The sequence below is a fragment of the Nanorana parkeri genome, unplaced genomic scaffold (assembly GCF_000935625.1).
Source record: "Nanorana parkeri isolate BGI_ZX_2015 unplaced genomic scaffold, ASM93562v1 scaffold528, whole genome shotgun sequence".
In the NCBI taxonomy this organism is placed as follows: Eukaryota; Metazoa; Chordata; class Amphibia; order Anura; family Dicroglossidae; genus Nanorana; species Nanorana parkeri.
Genome location: NW_017306796.1, coordinates 344,519 through 368,145, shown reverse-complemented (window position 1 = coordinate 368,145; position 23,627 = coordinate 344,519). Strand labels below are relative to the sequence as shown.

At 44.9% G+C, this 23,627-nt stretch overlaps 2 protein-coding genes across 2 annotated transcripts in view; one reads left to right on the top strand and one right to left on the bottom strand.

The window, feature by feature from the left end:
- Positions 1-7,322: 7,322 nt before the first annotated feature.
- The window catches only part of FANCF (Fanconi anemia complementation group F), a 28,517-nt gene continuing 12,212 nt past the window's right edge, over positions 7,323-23,627 (bottom strand). Inside the window, exons 3-4 of the mRNA XM_018561507.1 lie at positions 12,903-12,914; positions 7,323-8,373 (exon numbers count right to left, since the gene is read on the bottom strand). Coding sequence (XP_018417009.1) covers positions 7,325-8,365 — 1,041 coding nt within the window. The 5' untranslated portion in view covers positions 8,366-8,373; positions 12,903-12,914 and the 3' untranslated portion in view covers positions 7,323-7,324. The remainder of the gene's footprint in view (positions 8,374-12,902; positions 12,915-23,627) is intronic.
- LOC108791108 (THAP domain-containing protein 5-like) lies at positions 13,059-23,347 on the top strand. Its single transcript, XM_018561493.1, has 4 exons — positions 13,059-13,231; positions 15,791-15,980; positions 17,696-18,700; positions 23,207-23,347. The coding sequence occupies exons 1-4, from the start codon at positions 13,170-13,172 to the stop codon at positions 23,345-23,347; spliced, it is 1,398 nt and encodes a 465-aa protein (XP_018416995.1). The 5' UTR covers positions 13,059-13,169.

Sequence of the window (23,627 nt, the reverse complement as noted above, 5' to 3'; positions counted from 1 at the left end):
TTTGCCAAAAACATTTGGCTGTCAAATGACAGCCGGTAGTTGCTGTGTAAATATAGCAGATACTACAGCTGTTTTAGCAGGCATTCTGACACGCAGTTTATAATCACTGTTCAGACAGGGGATTCAGAGATACAAAGTAACATAATTGTTACTTTTGTATTCGCTTTGTTCCATTCATCTGAGCTGTGATCTGCATATGCTGTCAGTTAAAGCAACCTGAAATAAAGGAAGCGTTTTGTTGCTCATAAACCCCTTATTAACCAGTGGTGTAATCTGGTCAGCCCTAATAAACTCCTTCCCTTCTCCCCCTTAGCTATTTTTTCCTGCTGTTTTTTCTTTTCTTTATTTTTCTATCATATTTACACTTTTATTTGTTAATTTATTTATTATTTTTGCATTTAAAAAGTCTTTATTTCATTTGTATAAACTTTGTAATGCTTTGTCACAAAATTAAACATTTTAATATGTACAAATTATAGAATAAACAGTATACTTTTTATTAGGGACGCACCGATACTGGGCAATTTCACAAATACTCGTACTCATGAAAACGCCCCAATACTAAGCGCCGATACTGGCATTTTACATTTTTAAAAAGCTTTGGCTGCCGTAAGTGTTGTTGGGAATGGAGGGAGGAGAGTGCTGTCAGCCTCCGACTCTCAGTTTGTGCTACATCTAGAAGCATGGAAGTACAGCCGGGTATACAGGGTTAGAATTTCATACAAATGTTCATACGAATAATCTCATCAGATCATTCGGTAATGCCATCAGAAAAATGACCAATGTGGTTTGAAATTTCACTTGACTTTATCATTCAATTCTGGAATTAATGGAGTTTCATGAACAAAAATCACATTCTGTTAGAAAATTTTGTTTGTTCAAGAAATTTTTTTACCATCCTGATCGTTTTTTTGTCAATGTGGTCTAAGGCTAAGTTCACACCAGGGCGATATGTGACCGCGCGGATGGCCATGCGGTCACGCAATCGCACACCCTCGCCCTGGCGGTGCCATTATTTTCTAATGGCAACCCAGTCGTGCCAGGCAGACTTTTGATCCCCATGGTCCCTGTGTGTGTTGTGAAGTAGCCACCGCTCCAAGCTCACTCCTGCGATGGACTACAATCTCAGGTTTAGTTTACTAATTTGTATTGAGATTATAGTCCATCACAGGAGCAAGTTTGGAGTGGTGACTACTTTACAACACACACAGGGACCATGGGGAACAAAAGTAGTCACCCTCCAGAAGGAAGGACAGTGTCAGCACCAATTCAGAGATAAATTGAGGATCTACAGCCGAGTGATACACATGCGTTGCGGTGGGATATTAGTAGTGCATGCTATGCTAAGGTTGACACAGCAGAGGAAATGTGGTCACTGAATGTGACTTACAGGTCTTGCCCTTAGCTCTGCCCATCTTCACCCTCTACTCCACCCATACATTTTGTAACTCTTCCCATCTCCATTCTCAGTTCTGCCTATACATTCCTCTATTTCACAATGCCTTATGGGAGATGTAGTGAGCTCTTTAATCCAGGTAATTACATGCACGGGTTTCCCAGATCCTCCCTCTGGTTGTAGGAAGGAGCGATCTATCCTAGGAACATGATGACATCACTGGCAGCTAAAGACATGGAGTACAAGACAAGAACGTTTATGATAAATTGAGGGGGGCGTAAATATATGAAATGATACACATCCTGGAGTTCTCCTTTAAACAGGAGCGTCACACTTCTCTTAAAAATGACAGCAAATGCACCTTTTTTAGTAATGGCAGTCTAGAAATAGATACTTCTAGACCAGTGTCTCTCAACCTTTTTTGATTCAAGGAACACTTTTAACCTACACCAAATCTCGAGGCACCCCTAAGGCCCTGTCCACACTTTCACATCAGGTTACTGGGTGTCACCTTTGGACGTGTTTTGCAGTGCGTTAGCTCATTCATTTCAATGGGCTGCCAATGCAGCATTCTGAGCAAGTGACGAGCACCAATATGTGGGCAAAAAGCACATTTTACCAGCTGCATTTGGGGTACCATTAATAGGTAATGACACCACAAGCTCATCACACCGATGCACTACTTTTTTTCAACCATGTGGTATTGCAGTACTGCTCATTGCGGCACAGTCAAGGACATTGCGGGGCAGGAGGTGCATTTTCAGTACCATTCTCCACCCTGCAGCTATATTTAAACAAAGGGGTGGAATGCTGGAGACATCATTCATTTTATATGGCCACTTGGCCATATTAGGTGTGTGTCATTGACTAAATATGTCCATATGGCCATGTAGGATCAATGATGTCACCAGCATTCCGACCCTTTCTTTAGGTTTAGCTGTGGGCCAGGGAATGCCCCAGCCACAGATGATTGGGCTGGCATTTCCTTCCAGGTTGAGACAAATTAGGTTCCAGCCAAACCCAAGCTCATCCTTAGTGCAGGTCCAGAATACAAAGAATTGCAACAGCTAAGACTATATACAGCACTCAGGAGAGGCATAGCTGAAGATGGAGAACATTGTAGGACTAGGGCATTTGGACTCATTTTGAGCATTATTATAGGACTAGGGTGTATTCACATTTTTGCTGCAGGCTAATGCTGTTATGTCCCGCATTAACATGTGGAGAGACTGTCACTTGCACTATGGAATTGCACAGGGGGTGAAAAATGGCTAAAAGAAATAAAGTTTACATTTTTTTTTAAAGCCCCCGCCCTGACACACGAATGTAAAATGTGCATTGGGTGCCCCTACGAAAACAATGACTGCACACTCAGTGGCATCACAAAGGGGGTGCAGCCCACACCCGGGAGACACCAAAATGACTGACAGTCATTTTGGTGTCACCCCCTCTAAAAAGTCAGGCACTCGGTCATGGACCAAGAGCCTGACAGTGTCAGGAGAGAGGAGGGGACCCAGCGGCATACCTCATCCCGCCGGATGAACGTCCCCTCCTCTCTCTGCCGGCATCAATCAGATGACAGCGCATGTGCAATGACGTCACTGCGGAATGTCACCCGGTCTCTGCTCCAGGTGACACCTGGCCTAGGGTCGCCCCTGCGCACACTTCCTATATTAGGTATTGCCACACACGCAAGAGAGCAATCATTTAATTCTTAATGACCTGCAAAGCTTCTGAAGTGTCACTTATGGAAACTTTTTGGTTGTTTTTGATGTTTCACAGCCACGCTGTGAAACATCAAATCAAAAACATCAATGCAAAGCTTGACATGTTATCTATTTATTCGACACCTCATTTTTATATTTTAACCAAAAAATTGTGTTTGTGCACACACTGATAAACAGTTGCGCCAATATTGTGTAACAGAAAAATTGCAACTGCCACCATTGTATTGTACAAGGTCTCTTCTTTCATAAAATATATGATTGTTGTGGTGTTTTAAGCAATCCTCAGGCCTAAAATGTGCATTTTGATGTGTGTAAAACATGAAAGCAAAGACTGGCAGCAAAAGGTTTAATTATAACTTACTATCTCCCAACAACTAAAATAAGGTAGATATCTATGAACATGTTAAAATAATTTCCAGGTACACATCCTGTACCTATGCCAAAGCTCATTGTTTATAATACTGTTTAGAAAAACTGCACTGGCTGCACTTGTCCCTCAATGCTGATTCACAAAGTGGTTTTCTTGATAAAAACATGGAAACATCACATGATGAGTTATGTTACACATTATTGTAACATGTCATTATTCATGGGAAGCTTGTGTATTTGTATGACCTTTAAAACCTGATGAATGTTTATGTGTAATTCTGAAGCCTTTGATGAATAACACTAATCCCACAACAAATCTACACAAGGAGAGCTTCTTCCGAGGCGTCTCCAATTCTTTAATCCCGATGGATAATTAGAGGACATAGTACAGAGTCAAGTTTGGAGGATTCTTGATGGTTCCTTCGCGATTCCTCCTCCACTATTGCCTTTAGTGAGGCACCAATACTAGTATTGGTATCAGTGCTGATAGAGTATTTGGGCGAGTACTCGTCCAAATGCTCCAATACTTTCCCCCGATACTGAAACTTCCCGTCAGAGGGAGATTTCCTCTGACCAGCAGTGCCGCAAGGGAATTTGGAGCCGGCTTCCCGGCCACTCAGAAACCCGGGCGGCGGGTAATGACTCGCCAATCAGCATGGAGCTGGCTAATCAAGAAGCTGGGCAGTGGATAATGACCCGCCTCCCTGATTGGCCGGAGAGCCAGCTCCTTGCTGATTGGCTGGGAAACCGGCTCTCCAGCCAATTAGCATTGAGCCGGCTATTTGGCATCAAGCTGGCCAAACAGTATCGAGCCGGCTTCTTGGGCAATCAAGAAGCCGCCCAGCTTCCTGATTGGCCGGGAAGTGAGCTCCATGCTAGAGGAAGTAGCGGTATTGGTACCGGCGAGTACCAAAAGATAAAAATCGGTACTCATACTCGATACAGAAAAACCGGTATCGGTGCATCCCTAGTTGTCTTTAAAGGTTATCCCAGCAGATGTACACTACATGTCCAAATGTTTGTGGACACCTGACCATCATAGCTACCTATGCAGCCAAATGTACAGTACATGAAATAATTTTAAAAGATTAAGGTTCATGTGTTTCCGGTGAAGAGTACTGTTAATGCTACAGAATACAAAGACATTTTATATCTTCTATTCTAGTGGCAAAAGTTGTCGGAAGCTAATCGGCCTGTGCTTCCGATAGTGTTTTCTGCTCACCTAATGTACCCTATTTGTTTTTTTCTTTCTGTTGCTGACCTTTCCTACATTTACAGATGCGTTAAATGTCTGCTGCCTGTACTTTGCTATATTCACTAAGGCTGGGTTCACACCTGGGCGTACGGAACATGCGGTAAAAAAACGTGCGTTTCCGAGGGCTATCCGGCTGTATCCTAATGGATACGCGCGGAAAATACACTCCAAATAAGCTCCTGTACTTCTTTGGCCGCTGAAATACGCCCGGGTGGGAACCATGCCCATAGGCAATTATTGGTTTTCACATGTTGAGCGTTTTACAGCGCGTAGGAACGCGCTGTAAGACACCCAGGTGTGAACCAGGCCTAATACTGCTACTATCTGCAGCCTGTCCTAACCTTTGCTATATTGACTAATACTGCTACTACTGCTACCTCCATCTATACTTTTGTGTATTAAGTCCTGGGGGGTAACCTAGTACCAGTATGCTAGATTGCATTAGGGAAAGAGGGGCTGCTAAAGGTGAAGCTACACTAACCCACTTAAGACCCATTCACACCATAGTGTCGTGCGTTTAGCGCATGTTACCGCTCAACACAATGCACCACACTGGTGTGTTGCATTGCTATTCTTTTTGAATGGCACCCCAATGCACCTCCCAGAGTGTGCTGTGTATGTATTGCCAGCTTAACACACAGACGTCCAAATTTCCAAAAGTCTTTTACCATACTTTCTATTTACTGTACCAATATTTACCTCAACAAGGAATCAAATTTAAAGATTCATGAAAAAAAAGATAAGTATCTAAACATATGAGTTTTAGAAAATACAATGTTCTGTCTGTACAGCAGATTTTGTGGAAACAACAGCTACTCACAAACAGTTATAATTGAATTAGTATCTGTATAGAACGCTGCGGCACGATTACAGTAATCAGCTAATTACAGGTGACTGGGAGCAGCTGTGACAAACAAGAAATTGCATAATGTGTCTCAGAATGTTCTAAATTAGAGACTCTACAAGGAGAACACACACTCATGTCATCTTCCAATGGGAAAATACAGACACCCTGATTGTAGACCATAAAGGGGGGCCTCTCATTCACCCCAGAAAAATGTACCATATACTAAATCCTTTTTCTTTACTGCAGGTTATGGATGCTGGCCACATAGATGAGGAATGACCACTGAACATTTCCTTCTCATGTCATAAAAAAAAAAACATTACCCTAAACTCCATGGGACCATTTAGACCCAAATGTGATTTTGTGGCTTACATTGAAAAGTTGCTGCTGCCTTGCCCATGTTAACTCTCTATTTCTTCTTCTAGTTAGCCAGCCATATTGTTTTATGTAGGAATGCAGAAACCAATATTAGTATCGGTGTTGGTGTCGATACCGAGAATTTGGGCGAGTACTCATACTCTCCCGAATGCTCCGATACCCAAACTTCCGGTCAGAGGGAGATCTCCTCCGACCGGCAGTGCTGCGGAGGAACATTGTGCCGGCTTCTCAGCCAATCAGCATTGAGCCGGCCATGCCGCGAAGGAACATGGAGCCAGCTTCTCAGCCAAATCAGCATTGAGCCGACCAAACAGCATGGATTCTGATTTCCAGCAAATCAGGAAGCCGGATAATAACCTGCCGACCAGCTTCCTGATTGGCGGGCTCTGTGCTGATTGTCTGGAAAGCCGGCCCGGTCGATCAGCATCGAGCTGGCGAAATAGCCAACTCCATGCTAATTGGCCAGGAAGCCTGCTTCCCAGCCAATTAGCATGGAGCCGGCTTCATGGGCAATCAAGAAGCCGGGCGGTGGGTAATGACACGCTGCCCAGGGTCCTGATTGCCCGGAAAGCCGGCTCCATGCTAGCAGAAGTATTGGTATCGGCACTCGGTATCGAGGAGGGACAGGTGCTGCGTGTAGCAGCCTGTTCTTCCCTATGGAAGTATGCCACCGTATGCACAGCCAAACTGTACATCTGTGCGGGTACGGGTGTCCGTACTCAGATTTAGACCGGATGGATCTTGTCTGCATCTGAGCAAGGACACCCAGACCCACACGGATGTGCAGTTCGGGTGTGCATATGACAGTGTACGGCCCCTTCTTCCCATAGGGAAAAACAGGCTGCTGCACGCAACCACACACAGCACCTGTCCCTCCCGGGACAGGACCTATATGGGCGTGCACGCAGCACGAACGTGTATGGCCCGAGATTATGCTGTGGAAATTAGGCCTAAAAAAACATCTAGTGATATTCAGATAACCTAACAAACCAGGCGTATAATACACACAGGTCACAGACAACAATTGCTTTCCTGCTTCATAGCAACATTTAAAACACTGAAACATATATTCTATATTTAATATATAGAAGGATAAATCCTCCTATTTTCAACATTTTAAAGTAATTTCTTGAGACACTTTTCTTCCAAGATGCTGTATCCAAGGTGGACAGGAACAGCCGAAACTCCCATCTGGACAGGAAAGTATGTCACAGAGATCTCAGGGGCTGATAAACTCTTACTTTTGAGTGGACTGATCCTTTAAATGACAACTACCAACCATACACCCCCACAAAAGAGTCAAAAAGTAAACAATATATTCATAAAAGGTTGTAAGAGCATATCTGTTGTTGCTAGGATTTGTTTATTTCCATTAATATATCGGTCCATATACTGATTCCAGACACCTCATAGTCCCCATCTTGACATTTCAACATCTGAAGTGTGGTTAATGTGCATGCTCTAAGGTCCTGAGGTCCTCTTAAGAGACATCTAAAATGTTCAAGGAACTCATGGAAAGACAGTTTAGGAGTCTGGCTAACCCACATTCCAAAAGTAAAGTCTTGCTCCATACCACGTCCTAGTTTGACTAGGTAATCTAGATAGGTCTGCCTAAACTTAAAAAACCTAGAACTCAACTTGGCCAAGACCTGGTGGTTCACATTACTAAAGAATCCAGTCCATGCAGCATCGTTTGACAGCAGCCATTCTAGAATTAGGTCATGCAAATGGTCCAGATTCTCAGCGCCTACAGCGTCATTAGATAACACAGCTGCTATCAGGTGGTACACAAGTGGTTGGGGGAGCTTGCAAAGAACATCTGACACTGCAGACAATTTCTGGTCATCATCTAATTTCTTCATTCTTCTCTGGAGGCTGCTCCCAAGGAAGTCTGCTTGTGTAACTAACACAGGGTCATCCAAGGGCTTCTGTGACCTTTCACAAACAAACACAGGGAGTGACAGGAAAAGTTCAGAAGCAACTTTCTGAGATGTGATGTGAGATAAGCCAAGACAATCAACCTTCTCAGAGTCGGAATCTTGTAGAAGCTCAACCAAGTGCTTGAAGACGAATGTGCTCACCGCTCTGTTGTGGAGAAGAGCCATGCACAAAATAGCCTTTCCCTTTTCCAGGTCTCTAAAAGTGATGTCTTTGTAATTTTTAAAGCAAACTTTGAGCTCTTCATTCTTCGCTGCAAGATGATCTTCAATGGCATTTCTGATTGGGTCGTTGGCCTTAAAGCGATGGTAAACTTGCTGAAAGTAACTTCCCCATTGGCGTGCCCGTTGCACATTTAGGACATCCCAGTCTTTTGCATAGACGGTATGGGACCAAGTAAGGAGGTCAACAAAATGATCTAAATTCTCCAGCATGCTCTTCAACTTTCCTGCCATTGTGTTGCCTAAAGCACAGAAAGATATCAGCAACAAGAATCGGGCACTGGATTATTTTTAAAGTGAGCTAGGTTTGGCCAATGCAGGGCAAAGAAAAGGGTTCACCTAGCTGCCGTCATTCCCTGCTACACATAATCACTTTCCCTTTGCTCTAATGCTGCTCCATTTGGTTGTAGAGAGCAAAGAGAAATACCCAATACCTCCTGATAGGGAAGCATGCAGTTCACTACAATCCAGTCTCATGACCAGATGGTGCTTTTTGACTGGTCATTCAGGTACTCAGCAGTGTACTGGATTGGGGGGGGGGCTCTTAGCCATGCATTAGCTTTAAGTGGCGAACTTGAGCTAACAGAGGTTTAGATACACGTCCTCTGCAGAAAATGTGAAAGCCGCACAGCCGCGCCAAGGCACCTCTATATAGTGCGGTTCATGCTGGCTGGTGAGTGTGCTGGGAAACTTTTTGCGGTTGTACTGTATTAAGCCCTTCCATGTGCACCTTGCTGTAAAGCTGGTAACAAATTGATGAGTGCGTTTGCCATTTGTTTCGGTGCAGTGACCCATGGGGGGGGGGTCTCAGCTGCCATTTTGATGTGCGGGGTCCCTTGTGCGTCCCTGTGCCTTTAAGGGAGGTTGGGCTTGCTCCTGACAAACCTGCACCCAATTTGATCTTTTGCCACATGTGCTCCAAGATGGACACTCTCATAGTTTAGAGTTAGGACCGCACTATATAGAGGTGCCTTGGCGCGGCTGTGCGGCTTTCACATTTTCTGCAGAAGACGTGTATCTAAACCTCTGATTTTAACCTTAGCGGTGAGACAAGTTTTTTTTGCACGCTGGCTGGTGTGTGTGCTGGGAAACTTCTTTCTGTTGTACTGTATAAAGCTCTTCCATGTGCACCTTGCTGTAAATCTGGTAACAAATTGATGAGTGCGTTGGCCATTTGTTTTGCTTGAGCTAACAGAGGTACCACTTTCATTGCTACCAACAACTCAATAGAGTGTTGAGAGAGCAAAAGGAAGGCAAGGATGTGAAGCAGGGAAAGGAGAAATGTAAATGAACCTGTTGCTTTGCACGGCTTGAACAAAAGCACAGGCTGAGGGTACAGGTGAATTCCAAACAGAGAAGAATACACCAATCATTGCAGTTATGTATTATGTAAGAAGATTCTTACAGTAAACCTTTCCTAAGAAACAAATGTCTGGCCTGCTGAAGATAAACTCCTTCTAAAAATGCTAGTTCTCTGGCTGGTATGCAGACCCTTTAGTTTAGTTCATTTTGAGTCAATGACACGAAAAAATGATGCATATCAGGCAAGGCCAGGTTTTTGCATAGCCATCGCAGGCCATGTTTTTGGAAACGAGGGCTGCTGTTGGTGAAGTACAGCCACCCATCCATCATTTCTTGACAAAAACAGACTCTTGTGTAAAGTAAAGGGGTTTCAGACTCCCTGCCAACACTGTGCCCCCTTCTTGCATCTCAATATATGGCCCATTCAATGTATGGAGACACAGAACAAGGGTGCAGCCAGCACTCAGCATATTTTTATTGGACGGGATGTAAACAAGAGGCCGTGGCTCTATAACTAAGGTAAATACACAGCTGAAGGGGTGGAGGGCTGTTGGATTAGTGGCAGTATATATCAAAGTACAGCTGTACTATATAGAAGAATCACACACAAAAAATTACTTGGATGTAAAATGGTCATAGAACATGACAAAACTATGACTGAAAAAATAATGATAACCATTCTGGGGAAACCTGTTCTGATGACAACTAAGAGGTGATATCACGTCGGTTTCGGCTTACTTCCTGCTGTGCCTTTGGGACAGGAAGTGAAGGTATATCTCTCCGATTGGACAGAGAGAGCAAAAAAGTAAAAGGAATTTTCACCATTGCCTACTCGATCTAAAGCTGAAAAAACCATACATTTTAAATCTAGGTTTAGTCTAAAGTTTATATTTTAAACTTATAGTAGGAGCCCAGGAACAATCTGATTTAAGCAGGTATGACCAGCTTCTCAAAACAGGGTTTTAGTGTGTCTGGAGCTTGCCCCCATTACTGTACTCAAATGCCAACTTCCAAGTACTGGAATGGAAGCAATTATGTCTCCGTTTGATAATATACAATTCTGCACGAAAAGACTCAAATATTATAAAAAACAAAAGGGAACAGAGCGCCACCTCCTTGTGTAAAATCGTTTATTACAATAAATAAAACAAGGGATAAAAGTACTCACAAACAAACGTTTTCATCAGGCTTTAACAACAAATGAGAGGCCACACTGTCTGTTAACCCAACATGGTATATCCCCGACCATGTAACACGGTAGTCTCCGATCACATCACCGTCCACTGACAGCAGTCAGCCAAGAATGACGCGTTTCAGGTGCAAGCCCCCTTCCTCAGAATCATGATAAAAGTACTCACAAATCTTGGCTGACTGCGGTCGGTGGACGATGATGTGACCGGAGACTACCGTGTTACATGGTCGGGGATATACCATGTTGGGTTAACAGACAGTGTGGCCTCTCATTTGTTGTTAAAGCCTGATGAAAACGTTTGTTTGTGAGTACTTTTATCCCTTGTTTTATTTATTGTAATAAACTATTTTACACACGGAGGTGGCGCTCTGTTCCCTTTTGTTTTCTATATTCGTGGTGGAAGCGCCAGAGCCCTGGATGAGCAGCCCCTAAAGTCTGTGTAAAAAACTGTGATAAACTGTTGAAAACTTTGTTGGCTGCCAGAACAAGCTGGCACAGAAGCTCCTTAGCAGCTGAAGGGTCCCACACTCTCTGCTAAGGAGGACTTGTCTATAAAGAAATATGGACGTTGTGACTGAAGACCAGTTTTGAAGGTACAAAGTTTTGGGCTGCCATCCTCATCCTTGTTTTATAATTTAATGTAAAATGTTGACAGCTCACTGCTCTTCATTCCCGACCACGCTCTGCAAAGGAGCCGGACTCTTAACTGTTCGCATTTGAGGGCGGGTAGACATTTTTGAGGCCTTGTTCAAACCAAACGCGTTCCAGGAGCAGAGCAGTTACAGAACGGATCAAAACTGCGTCCAATGTATTCCAATGGTATTTTGGGCTCTAGTTCACACTGCAGCGTTCAGTTCCAGAGCATGTAAAAAAAACTGCAGCAAGCCCTATTTAACCTTCTCTGGAACGCATGCAAACGCATCAAAAATGCGGCACAACCCCCTGCACTGCCCTGTGTCCAGAAACTCGTGCAGATCTGGTCTGCATTTGGTGTGAACAAGGCCTAAATGTCTTTTCTGGCTCCTGCGCGTGCATGAGCGGGAAACTGTAAACATTTTTACTAGGGATGCACCGATACTGGTTTTTCGGTATCGAGTACTAATACCTCAATTTTTTTTTTTTTTGGTACTCGCCGATACCGGAAGTTTCCATTAAGGAAACCAGGCGCCATGTAAAAACCTCGCCACCCGGCTTTCAGATTAGCAGGGAAGCCTTCTCCAGCCTCCATCATCACCAGGTGAGGAGAATGCATGGAGCCGGCTTTCTTGCCAATCAGGAAGCCGGGCACCGTGTAATGACGCATTGCCTGGCCTCCTGATTGGTCGAGAAGCTGGCCAATCAGTAAGCTGGGCAACGCGTCATTATTCGTCTTCCTGATTGGCTGGGAAGCCGGCTCCCTCGTCACCAGGTGACGAGGGAGCATGAAGCCGACTTTGTCGGCTAGTATTATTGGTATTGGTGGATCCCTAATTTTTACAACCGACGATGGCTGTTACATACAAGCGTTCGGGCAGCTATAGGGCCACCCGACCGCTTGTACAATGCTGGGAAAGTTTGTGCCCCCCCTCCACTGTGAGCTATCGCGGGCTCCACTGTTCCCTGTGTGGGCCCGGAAAAGCGGGGCTGCATTTTACCATTGCAGCGGGGCAGGGGCGTCCCGAGGCTGGGTGACACCCGGAGCGGTAACCGAGTATCACCCTGCCGAGACATCATCGCGCACGCGCGGCAGTATTCTAATACCTGCCGCCGGCCATCTTGGTGATGGACGCCAGCAGATAGAGGAGGAGACAGCCACACGGCGGGATAAGGTATGCCGCTGGGTCCCCTCCTTTCTCCCGATACTGTCGGGCGTTCGGTCCATGACCGAGCGCCCGACTTTTCAGAGGGGGGTGACACCAAAATGACTAAGTCATTTTGGTGTCACCCCTCTAATGGTGTCACCCAGGTGCGGGCCGCACCCCCCTTGTGACGCCACTGCAACGGGCACACAATGTAGTTTTTACATTTCAGCTCTAATGCAGTGTAACACTTTTGTTTGTTCAATAATACAATATTAATAGCAGTCTATACATCAGATTATTATAAGGACATTCAGGACAACTGTGGAGAAAAAAAAGCGCCGGTGGGATTTGATTCCCAAAGGTGGACAGTCCCTCCAAATGAAGGACTGATGGGAACTACGCCACTGGTGTCCAGCCCATTTATAATATATGCATGCTACATTCCATACGCTGAAGGAACTAGATCTTCTACCTCACCGACCGACCCTACACTCACCTTCTCCACCTTCTAACTCCAACTTTACGCCGTACACCCAACACGGCCCGCCAGCTTTACCTCACTTGCCCTTAGCAAATATATTCGCAGGCAAGCGAGGCCGATTACGTCACCGTGTTCTCGCTCCACAAGTTGCCTGTCACCGACACATTTGCCCTCAGTCAAAATGGCCGCGAAAAACGTGCTTGGGCGGCCACGCATGTCTGGCATTGCAGGGTGACGTCAAAGGGCAGCGGAAGACGTCATATTTTAGAGCCAGAGGAGACGATGCCTAAGAGCTGTGTGGCCCCGGAGTGTAGGTCGGAAGGAGCGCGGGAAAGTTACTACAAGTGAGTGTGGTTGGTGCTGTTGAGGGGGCAGCGGGCGATTACGTGGTGCGGCGTCACTCTGCCTGCAGTAGCCAGGCCGGTGTAATGGACGTGCTGCGTTTTCATTATGGAAGCGGATGTGGGGGGTGAGGATGGCGGTGTTTACTAGAGGACAGGCGTTTCCAATGTAATCCAGTTTTGGATTTATGTTCCAACGTGTAAAATCGTGACGAGTCGCACTTGCTATGCACAAAGCACCCAGCGGACTTTGAAGACAAACCCTATAGGGTGTTTGAAAACACTCACTATAGGGGTCACCATAGGTAACACTTTATAATCCATCTAAGCGTGATTAAAGTGTATCTAATACCACACAGATGACCGCCTCCTTCAGGTTATTGTTTACCCGTGTCCTATTGGGAGATATCCCTTCACTTCCGGTCATAGAGGCGCAACAGGAACTGAAAGAAGTGAGGGGGACTCCCATATTTGTCGGTTGTCATGGGAGCAGTTGTCACCATTGGAAGATTTCCCCTAACTTCCTCTTCCAGGGGCAACTGTGAAATTTGTGATTTACCCTCCCCCCCCCCCATCATATTCCATACCCTCAACTCCTGAGATGAGGAAGAGGGACACCTTCCAGCACAATGGGGGGAATTTATAAGAACTGAAACGGACAATCTGGAGCAGTTGCCCATGGCAACCAATCAGTGTCTCATTTCATTTTCAAGCTAAACTGAGGAGCTCTTGGCTTTGGACACGGGTCAGCATGGGCACCCTGACTGGTCTGCAGTTGTGTGACCCAATATCCAACAAACTGCGATGCCCTGTGTGTTCAGACAGCTTTCTATCGGAACCAGACCAGCATTAACTTTTTATAATTTTTTTTTTTTTAAATCAATTTGAGCTACAGAAGCCCTTCTATTGGATTAGACTACATGGGCCGGCCTTCTCTCCCTATGTGCATCAATGAGCCTTGGCCACCCATGACCCTGTTGCCGGTTCACTGGTTTTCCTTCCGTGGACCACTTTTGGTAGAACTTGACCACTGAAGACCGGGAACATACCACAGGAGCTGCAGTTTTGGAGTTGCTCTGACCCAGTTGTCTGGCCATGCCAATTTGGCCCTTGTCAAAGTCATTCAAATCCTTACATTTGCCCATTTTTTCTGCTTCCACCACACAATGTTCACTCGGTGCCTAATATATCCCACCCACATCCAGGCGCCATTGTAATGAGATAATCAATGTTAGTCACTTCACCTCTCGGTGGTCATAATGTTATGGCTGATCAGGGTGTATACCTATTGTCTCTGGGTCAGGAAGTGAAATCACCCCAACTGGACACTGACTGGAAAAAATACCTGGCAGTGGGATGTTAACTTTTCCTGTTTTATCCAAAATGTAAAAAAAAAAAAAATTTGGATTTTGAAGCAGTTTTTAACCAGTTGACATCTGCGGTGTTAAATGCCTATATGTCAAACACCCGGTAACGGGTGTGTTTAATGGACGGGTCTTTTCTGCCCGTGCGTGCCCGCTAGGGGGCGCGCGCGAGCAGAACATAATTGCCGTCTGGAGACGGCAACCCGCAAATGCAGCAGTGCCGTCCGTCCGTTTTTTTACTACGGGCGGACGGCAAAGAGGTTAATGACTTCCATAAAACGTAACAAAACTTTGAACGTTGTTTCCTCTGAGCTGGTAACATTAAAGGAGAACTATGGGGTCAGTGCTTTTCCCCATAGTTCTCCCCAGGGTCACGGGAGGACACAAACTAGCGTCCTCCCGTGACCCAAAGCTCAGTATACCGCGAGCTACAGCTCACTATATACTGAGACCGCCGCAGCCGGGACAGATCCCGACATTACTGTCGAGATCCACCCAGCTGTGTGATTGACAGCTGGCTCTGCCTATCTAGAGGCGGAGCCAGCTGTACCCGCCCCCGTCCGTTCCGCCAGTCAGCGCTGGAGGAGCGGGGAGGGGGGGGGGAATCCCTGCAGGGAGCTGTGAGTGACAGTCACGGCTCTCTGACGTGACAGGATCGGGAAGTGAGCGAGCGACGGTATGTGTTCGCTTACTTCCCGATCTACTGAGCAGACCGGTGACCGTTTCATAGTCACGGGTCGGCTCAGATTATGAGGCTGAGTGAAAAGCACTTGTCTCATAATTTTCCTTTTTAAGGCTTGGGGGTTATATGGGGGAAGTGCAATGGCTTTGGATCCTTTTATTTTGTGACAGTTCAATTACAAGAATCGGTGACTTATGTGTGGGGGATAGATAAGAGCAGTTATTGGGGTGTCACTAGTGAATAAACATATTTTATTCACACAGTGTAGCTGGGTCAGGATGATACTGTCATTCCATGTTATTATTTGTGCCTGTCCTATGTGAAGCAGTTTTAATAAGCTAAAACAAATTTGTTGCTGCCCATTTCAGCCAATCGGGTACTTTTTCCTCAATAATGACCACTAAAGTCTGATTGGATTAGAAAATATGTCTATTTTTGCAACACCATCCTTTTATCCAAAAATTGAAAAGTGTATTGTAGTTTCTGTGCTTATAACGGTTTTCTGCCCCTTTGTAGGTTTCCTTTGCATGACAAAGTGCGCCTCAAGCAATGGCTGAGCAAAATGAACATGGAGAATTTCTTTCCTTCCAAGAATCAGTATCTGTGCGGCAAACACTTCAAACCATCTTGTTTCCAAGTCAGATTGGGAGTTCGCTACCTGAAAAATGATGCGGTTCCGACAGTCTTCTCATCCAGTGGACTTCCAGTATGTATTGCGTTTCCACAGCCATAAATAAATAAAATGCAGTTGTGTGCATTTTAACATGCGTTAGCAGATGTATAGCTATGAAGCCGGCCTAAACCCCATACTTAGAATATGGTGGGATAACCAGTTATCAGTGGTGAATCACTAGACAGTATGAACTTGTAGGTATCCTGGAAAATTAATCCCACCCTGGAAAGCCATACCCATTTTCAGGCAAACGGTTGTCCCAACAGTGACTTGACTTTTGACAGTTTAAGACATGGGATCAGGAAGGCTTTACTATTAAAGGAGAACTATGGGGGGTCAGTGTTTTTCCCCATAGTTCTCCTTGGGGTAACGAGAGGACACAAACTAGCGTCCTCCCGTCACCCTAAGCTCAGTATACCGCGAGCTACAGCTCGCGGTATACTGAGACGCCGGAGCGGATCCCGACGTAGATGACGGGATCCGCCCAGCTGCGTGAGTGACAGCTGGCTCTGCATATCTAGAGGCTGTATACCCGCCCCCTCCCCTGTCCGTTCTGCCAGTCAGCGCTGGCAGATCGGAGAGGGGAATCCAGTCCCTCCCCCTGTCACGGCAGAGAGCCGTGACAGGATCGATAGGTGAGGGAACCCGGTATGTGTTCGCTCACCTCCCGATCTACTGAGCCGACCTGTGACAGTCTCATTGTCACAGGTCGGCTAGAACTATGAGGTGAGTGAAAAGCACTCGCCTCATAGTTCTCCTTTTAATTTAACCCAGATACATATTTGTTACAGTTTCATACTCTGTAAACAGTAGATGAGAACACCTGTACATAGCAATTTGCTTATCAATTGCTAACTTTAAATAAATACTATATATTAGGGACGCACCAATACCATCTTCACAGACCGAGTACTAGTAACAAATCTTTTACTTTTCCTCAAGTACTTGCTGAGTGTCATGTGACAGTTTTTCTAAAGCAATACAGGCTAATAATTTTAGGACCGTGGTGGAGCGCCAGGGCTCGGTCGCAGCTGCAACCTCTGCGACCCTGGTGGTTCTAGTAAAGCTTGCTTTAAATGTGAACTCCAGTATTTCACAGTTGTATGGCTATTGCTCCCAGCAATAAAGTTAAAAAAAAAAAAAGTTTTAATCGCCTAAAAAGACTGAAAAATTAGAGTAAAAAAAAAGTGGAATAAAATGTAAAAAAATACAGTTTAATTAAAAAATAGAAAACATTTTTTTGGTGTTATTTTAAATATTATTGTATGGTATTTTAAATAAAAGTTTGGTTATTTAATTATATTGGCCTAGAGTTTTACAAGTCATATTATTATTTTAAATCCATGAAACTAATTAAAATGTCGAATATAATACATACAATATTTTTTTAAAAATGAAAAATTTAGATATTTTAGTGGGAAAAGTAATTTTCAGTTTTGAACTGACAAATTTTGCTTCAGGAGGTGCGTTGCAGTGCCATTAATTTCAATAGAACGTTCCAGTGCAGTACGATTTCCAAAAATGTGCATTCTGTTATTCTGAAGTAAAACTTTGTCTGGAACTCTGTATTTGTGTATTTTATTTTAAATTACATTAATTTTTTTAAATTTTATCTGATCGAAGTTAATAATCTGCTAACCGATTATGAAAATGATCCATTAGCTGCAGCCCTATTTTTCTGTACTCTGTATTTGCTTGTACAACAACTGGTAATAGATATTCTAACAAGTTGTCTTTCTGCCTTTCAGAACAAGGCCCATTCAGCAAAGAGCCGGGCCCTGAGCTCTGCACAAAGTGTAAGCAATGAGTTCTGCAGATCTTCCGTTTCAAATATGGGCATTGATGAGGCTCGGCCACTGTCCGAAGCTTTGACGTTTACCCTTGATCCTACTTTCGCCGCTGGTCAGATGTCCATTAATGGAACGGAGATGTTGGTCACAGATCCTAATGCACTGGCTCTTCCCACTACAGTGATGGGGGCTGTGAATTTGGTACCACTGGTTCATATCGTTGAATCGTTTGATGGGTTGTCGTTGGCATTGGCTCCTGCTCAAGGGTTTCCTTCTGTGGGTTTGCCTATTGTGGTGGCCAAGCAGCAGCAGCCCCATCAACTACCATTGGTCCAACCCATTACAATCTTGTCAGAGGAGCACATTGCCTCTACCGCATTACAGCAAGGCTTTTATGACAATCAAGTCTTGCAGTCAGCAGGAGCAGGAGATCCGACCTTTATTCAAGTAAATGATGTGTCTAATAATGGTGCTCTAGTCATGGAAAATATCTCCATAGAGCCGTTTTTTGAAGCAGGGCTGCCTACACCAGAACCAGTAACCATGTCATCGGAGGATGTAATCTCTTATCTGGAAACCATGCAGACAGCCACAGTTGGTCCTACACTTGCAGCAGGCCCTCTGCCACCACTGCCATCATCTCTAGAAACCGTTTTGTCAACTTCTATCACAAGGCCCATACCTTCCACAGTGCCCATTGTGTCAGAACACCGTAAAGAAGTGGTCACATCTGATGTAACAAAGCGGATCTGCTTAAACCCTACTCGGGAACCAGATGGACTTTCTGAAACCTTGACGAATGCTGATCTGGTGTCGGTGGTGGTGAACCTACAGGAGAAGGTCAAAGCACTTCAACAGAGACATAAGAAGCACTGCTCCAAGCTAGAAGTCATGGAAGGCATGGTGGAACAGCTGAAGAACGAAAACCTCATTTCTGAAGAGAATCTGAATGAAATGGAAGTTGTAAGTATTAAACAGAATGCTTGAGCTGGGTTAGTATGAAAGGGCGGACCTGGCCATACATCATGTAGTAATTCAATAGTAATGTGCACACGCTAAATGATGCTGGGGATAATCTGGGTCGCCAGCTGAATGATGGCAAGGTGCCAATGTTTGTCTTCCTTAAGTGCCTGTTCACACGACGTCCGTTTTGTGTGCTGACTTGATCCGTACGCCCCTGCACTCAAAATGTATCCCTATGTGTTTTATGGGCTACAGTTCTCACGTGCGCAGTCTTACGATAGAAAAATACTGCATGTCACATTTTGTACGGTCAGGAAATGCAAACGCGTCAAACGCACTGCAGCTAACATACTAACAGCCCCACTTCTTTTTTTTTTTACAAGAACGCATCAAAAACGCGGCCAAAACGCACCATCAGTAGCACCGCGTCTGCAGATCCGGACCTGACCAGGACCTGAAACTCATGTGAACAGGCCCTAAAGGGTTATTAAACCCTCCAGTTTTTTTGCATAGATCTACTGCTAGCAAGCAGTAGATCTATGCAAAAAGTGTAAAAAAACTAAAAACCCCCGCTTTAAAAAGGGTATTATATGTATTTGAAGAAATACTCACCTGCGCGTTCCCGTCCGAAAAATGTGAAAATTCTCGGGCGGCCGCAAAGCATCTTGGGGCGGGCGCATGCGCAGTTCACATTTTCAGCCGGGACGCGAAGAGACACAAGGTAAGTCTATGGACGCGTGCACCTGCATGCAGACACCGTGGGACAGGAAGTGCCAGAAAGCTCAGGGGAGTCGGCGATGGATCGACAGATGAAAAGGACAGGAAAGAAGATCGGATTAAGAAACATCATTTAAGGTAAGTGCTGACATTAACATGGGGGGGGGATTTTTGACTTTAATGTCATTTTAAAATCCACATTATAAACATTGCAAAGACATTAGCAAACTTGGTCTTTTCGGTTCTGATAATGATGAGAACCAGGCCAGTACTTTTATCAAACTGAAAGTTAAGTGAAAAGGTCCACTTTCCTTATCAAGACCTTTCATCACAGTACTAAAATAAGAAAAGCTGCTGCACTTGCTTTCCTTTAGTTTGAGCACGTCTCTTAGAAAATGTCTTGCATAAAAATATTGAAATTCCGGTTGCAGAGGATGTTTCTTATTTGACTCCAGACTCTGTGCATACTTTTGGGGCTAGCCATAAGCTAATCAAATGTGAGCATGGTTTGAGATTCCTGGACTTGTGTACACGGATGCAAAATGTCCCCAGAGTTGCCATGGTTGCATTTCAAATATTTATATTGTATCATATTGGGATGGGGGAGGTTTATTTAAATGAGTTTTTTTTTTTCCATGCGTAGGGCAGCCCAGTGAAACAAATAGACTGGACTGTGCGTGATCCTCAGCAAATATGACGTGTGAATGGGGGCTTGCGTCTGGTTTCAGTGAATCTTTACCAGCTTACAAACACCTGCTGGTTGTTTACATTAGGGGCAGACCGGCTGCCAAGATCTGTTCTCCATAGAAAAAAAGCTAAGATTTCAATGCCTGTGTTGTGAACTTTGAAAATGATTTTCTCTACAATGCTTATACTGTACATACAAAGATGAATGACGGCTTGTTTCCAAGGGCTTGTTCAAAGTATGTAAATAGTTTAGTGTGCATGATCTGGGCACAGATTCACCTTAAGTATGCCATGCTCAACCTTTGTTTCCTTGCTGTAAAGCCTGTTTACAGAGCTCTGTAGCACAAGCTGAGATAAACAGCAGCATTGATTTATCACTTTTGACGCGTTCCTCATCAGAGTCCAACGTTTCAGTCAAACCGCAGCTTTAAGGGCAGTTTCGGACCATTTTATGGTGCGAACCTGTCGCAGTTTGGTGCATTCCAGACAGACAAAATGAGACACTCGGTACTTTTCTGGTCTGGAACGGACTGCGCTAGTGTGAACAGAGGCCAGAAATGAAAGCGGGACACATTTTGGGTTTGGAAACAACCTGGTATGGAGATGATGTGGTGTGAATGGGCCCTAAGACTCTGTTCACACTATGTCCAGAGCAGATCTGCAAACGCAGTGCAGTGCATTTTGCCCTGTTTTTTGTGTGCTTAAAATGCGCTTACAGTTGTGTTACAGTGCGTTTGTATGCATTTGTGATGCGTTCCAGTGCATTCCAGACCAAATAAGACTAGCAGTATTTTATTTTTTTGGTCTGGACTGGAACAGACTGCGCTGGTGTGAACAGAGCCCAGAAATACCACAGGGATACACTGGGATGCTTTTTTGGTCCAGGAACAAACTGTTGTGATCTGGAAATGGTGTGAACAAGCCTTCACGCAGGCAGCATCTGTTGGGCTCTAGCTAACCCACATCATCTCTATGTGCTCTGTAGTAAATATTTATTTGTAAAACACAGATTTTGAGATGGTACACCTTTCTTTCTTTTCTCTGCTGGTTGGAAGGCTTTTGTGAGAAGCAATGCTATTGCTTAACGAACTTTAGGCTACCAGTGATCCTTCTAATCTACCGTGTTTCCCCGGGCGGGGTGCTGTTGCCGGTCCTGGCGGATGTCGCTTCCATCGTGTGGGCGGGAGCTGTGGCTGGCGTGTGGGCGGGGCTGGAGCTGCGGCAGGCTGGCGTGTGGGCGGGGCGGGAGCTGCGGCCGGTCTTTACATTTAAAATTCAGTTTATGTGCAGCTACCCCGAAAGTAAGACCTAGCGGATTTCTGTAATATAAGACCTACCACTGAACTAGGTCTTATTTACGGGGTAGGTCTTATATTACAGAAATCACTGAAGATAGTGCTAGGTCTTACTTTCGGGGTAGGTCTTACTTTCGGGAAACACGGTAGAAAGAATATGTCTCCTGAAGTACACAGTTAGGGCTTGTTCACACGATTTTCTGGTCCAGATCTGGGGAAGCGGTGCTATGCATGCAGATGCGTTTATGACGCGTTCCAGTTTTTTTTTTTGGTTGGAGTGGGGCTGTCAGTATGTTAGCTGTAGTGCGTTTTCGGCATGTTTTTGATGGGTTTGTGCATTTCCAGGCCGGACAAAATGTGACATGCAGTATTTTTTTCTGACCGGAACGGACTGCGCTCGTGGGAACTGTAGCCCATAAAACACATAGGGATACATTGGGATGCATTTTGGGTGCATGAGCGCACTGATCTGGTCCAGACAGAATCCGGATGTTGTGTGAACAAGCCCTTAAAGTGACATTAAACCTTCAGATTTTTTAACATAAACCAATACTGTAATGTGTGTCTTACTGTAATCCATGGTAGTTCCCCTTCTCTTTGCTGCTCTTCCTTTTAAATCCTTCTCTCTTCTCATGCTGGGGGAGAACTTCCCTTTTGCAGCTGAGTGCCTCTTCCTGTAGTGCTGGCTCATGTTGTGAACCTTCACACAGACACCATGTAGCCATTCCAGAGACAAGGCAGTCTGCTGCAAAACAGAAGTTCTGCCCACAATGAGAAAAGATACGGATTTAAAAGGAAGAGCAGCAAAGAGAAGGGAAACAACCATGGATTACAGTAAAGGTGCCCATACACTGCTCGATTCTCGTACGAGAATTGGACGAAATCCCGCGATCATACGAGAATCGAGCAGTGTGAACGAAGACGTGTGACCGTTTCTACTGTACGGTTGCACGTCTTTTGTTGAACCAACATGCTCGAAAACCCGCCGAGAATCGTACGATTGTCGGCGGGTTTCTAGCCTGCTCGTCCGATAGCTGCGGAACGGGCCGGTGTGCGCACACTGCCCGTTCTGCATTGCGGTCATCGGAAGCCTGCCCCTCAGCGGGGCGGGCTTTCGATGATCGCAAGTACGATCTGCCCGTCCAAGGTGGGCAGATCGTACGAGCTTTCAATAAGCATACGACCATCGCAAGACAAAAGTCTTGCGATGGTCGTAAGCTGTATGGGCACCTTTAGGCACACATTACAGTATTGTTTGATGTTACAAAAATCTGAGGGTTTAATGTCACTTTAAGCTTCCAGACTTTGTTGAAAGAACTAAAGGTGGCCATACGTGCGACCGTACAGTAGAAACGGTCGCACGTCTTCGTTCTCACTGCTCGATTCTTGTACGATCGCGGGATTTCGCCCGATTCTTGTACGAGAATCGAGCAGTGTATGGGCACCTTTAACTGGAGAGAAGCTGATTGGTTGCCATGCACAGCTGCTCCAGATTTTGTCTACTCCAGTTTTGATAAATTGCCCCCAGTGTGGGTTTTTTTTTCTATATGTAATAGAGCATAGATACTCCATAGAGCTGCCTTCTCCACGGGTCGTCTGCTGTCTGCAGGCACCACGGTTTGGTAGCCGCTGATATTCATTTTAGTTCCTGAAATGAAAATTAGAGACCGAATAGTCCCAACCCAATTATAAATGCATGCATAGGAAGGGATTTTTACATCACTGCATCCTTAAATCCAGAGGCTTTGGGTATTATGCTTTTTGTATATGGTAGTAATTATCTTTTTATGTTCCTATTTACTTCCAGGCTTGTCTCAACTCCACCTCTGCAGCATCAGAAGATGGCGACACCATTGCAATCGTTTGCGAAGAAGACAGCCAACCCTTGGTGTATACATTTCCCTTCCCGGCAGATAACCGCAATGTCTTTCATATTACTGAACAATGATTAGGAATGTCACCTGATTATTGTTCCCCTTGTTTTTCTCCCGGCATATCAGCTTTAGCATGTTCACACGAAGCAGTGCACTACAGTTGTGCTTACCAGGTTTTATGACCTTGCATATCCATGTAAATGTTTCTTCTTTTAAACCTTTGCAAGCATTTGTTTCACACTGTAGTGCTCCCTGAGAATGTAATGGATTCAAACTGGAACAGAACCAAGCTGACTTCAGCTTTCAGATTGTACATTGTACCTGATGGATTGCTGTAAACAACAGCGCCACACA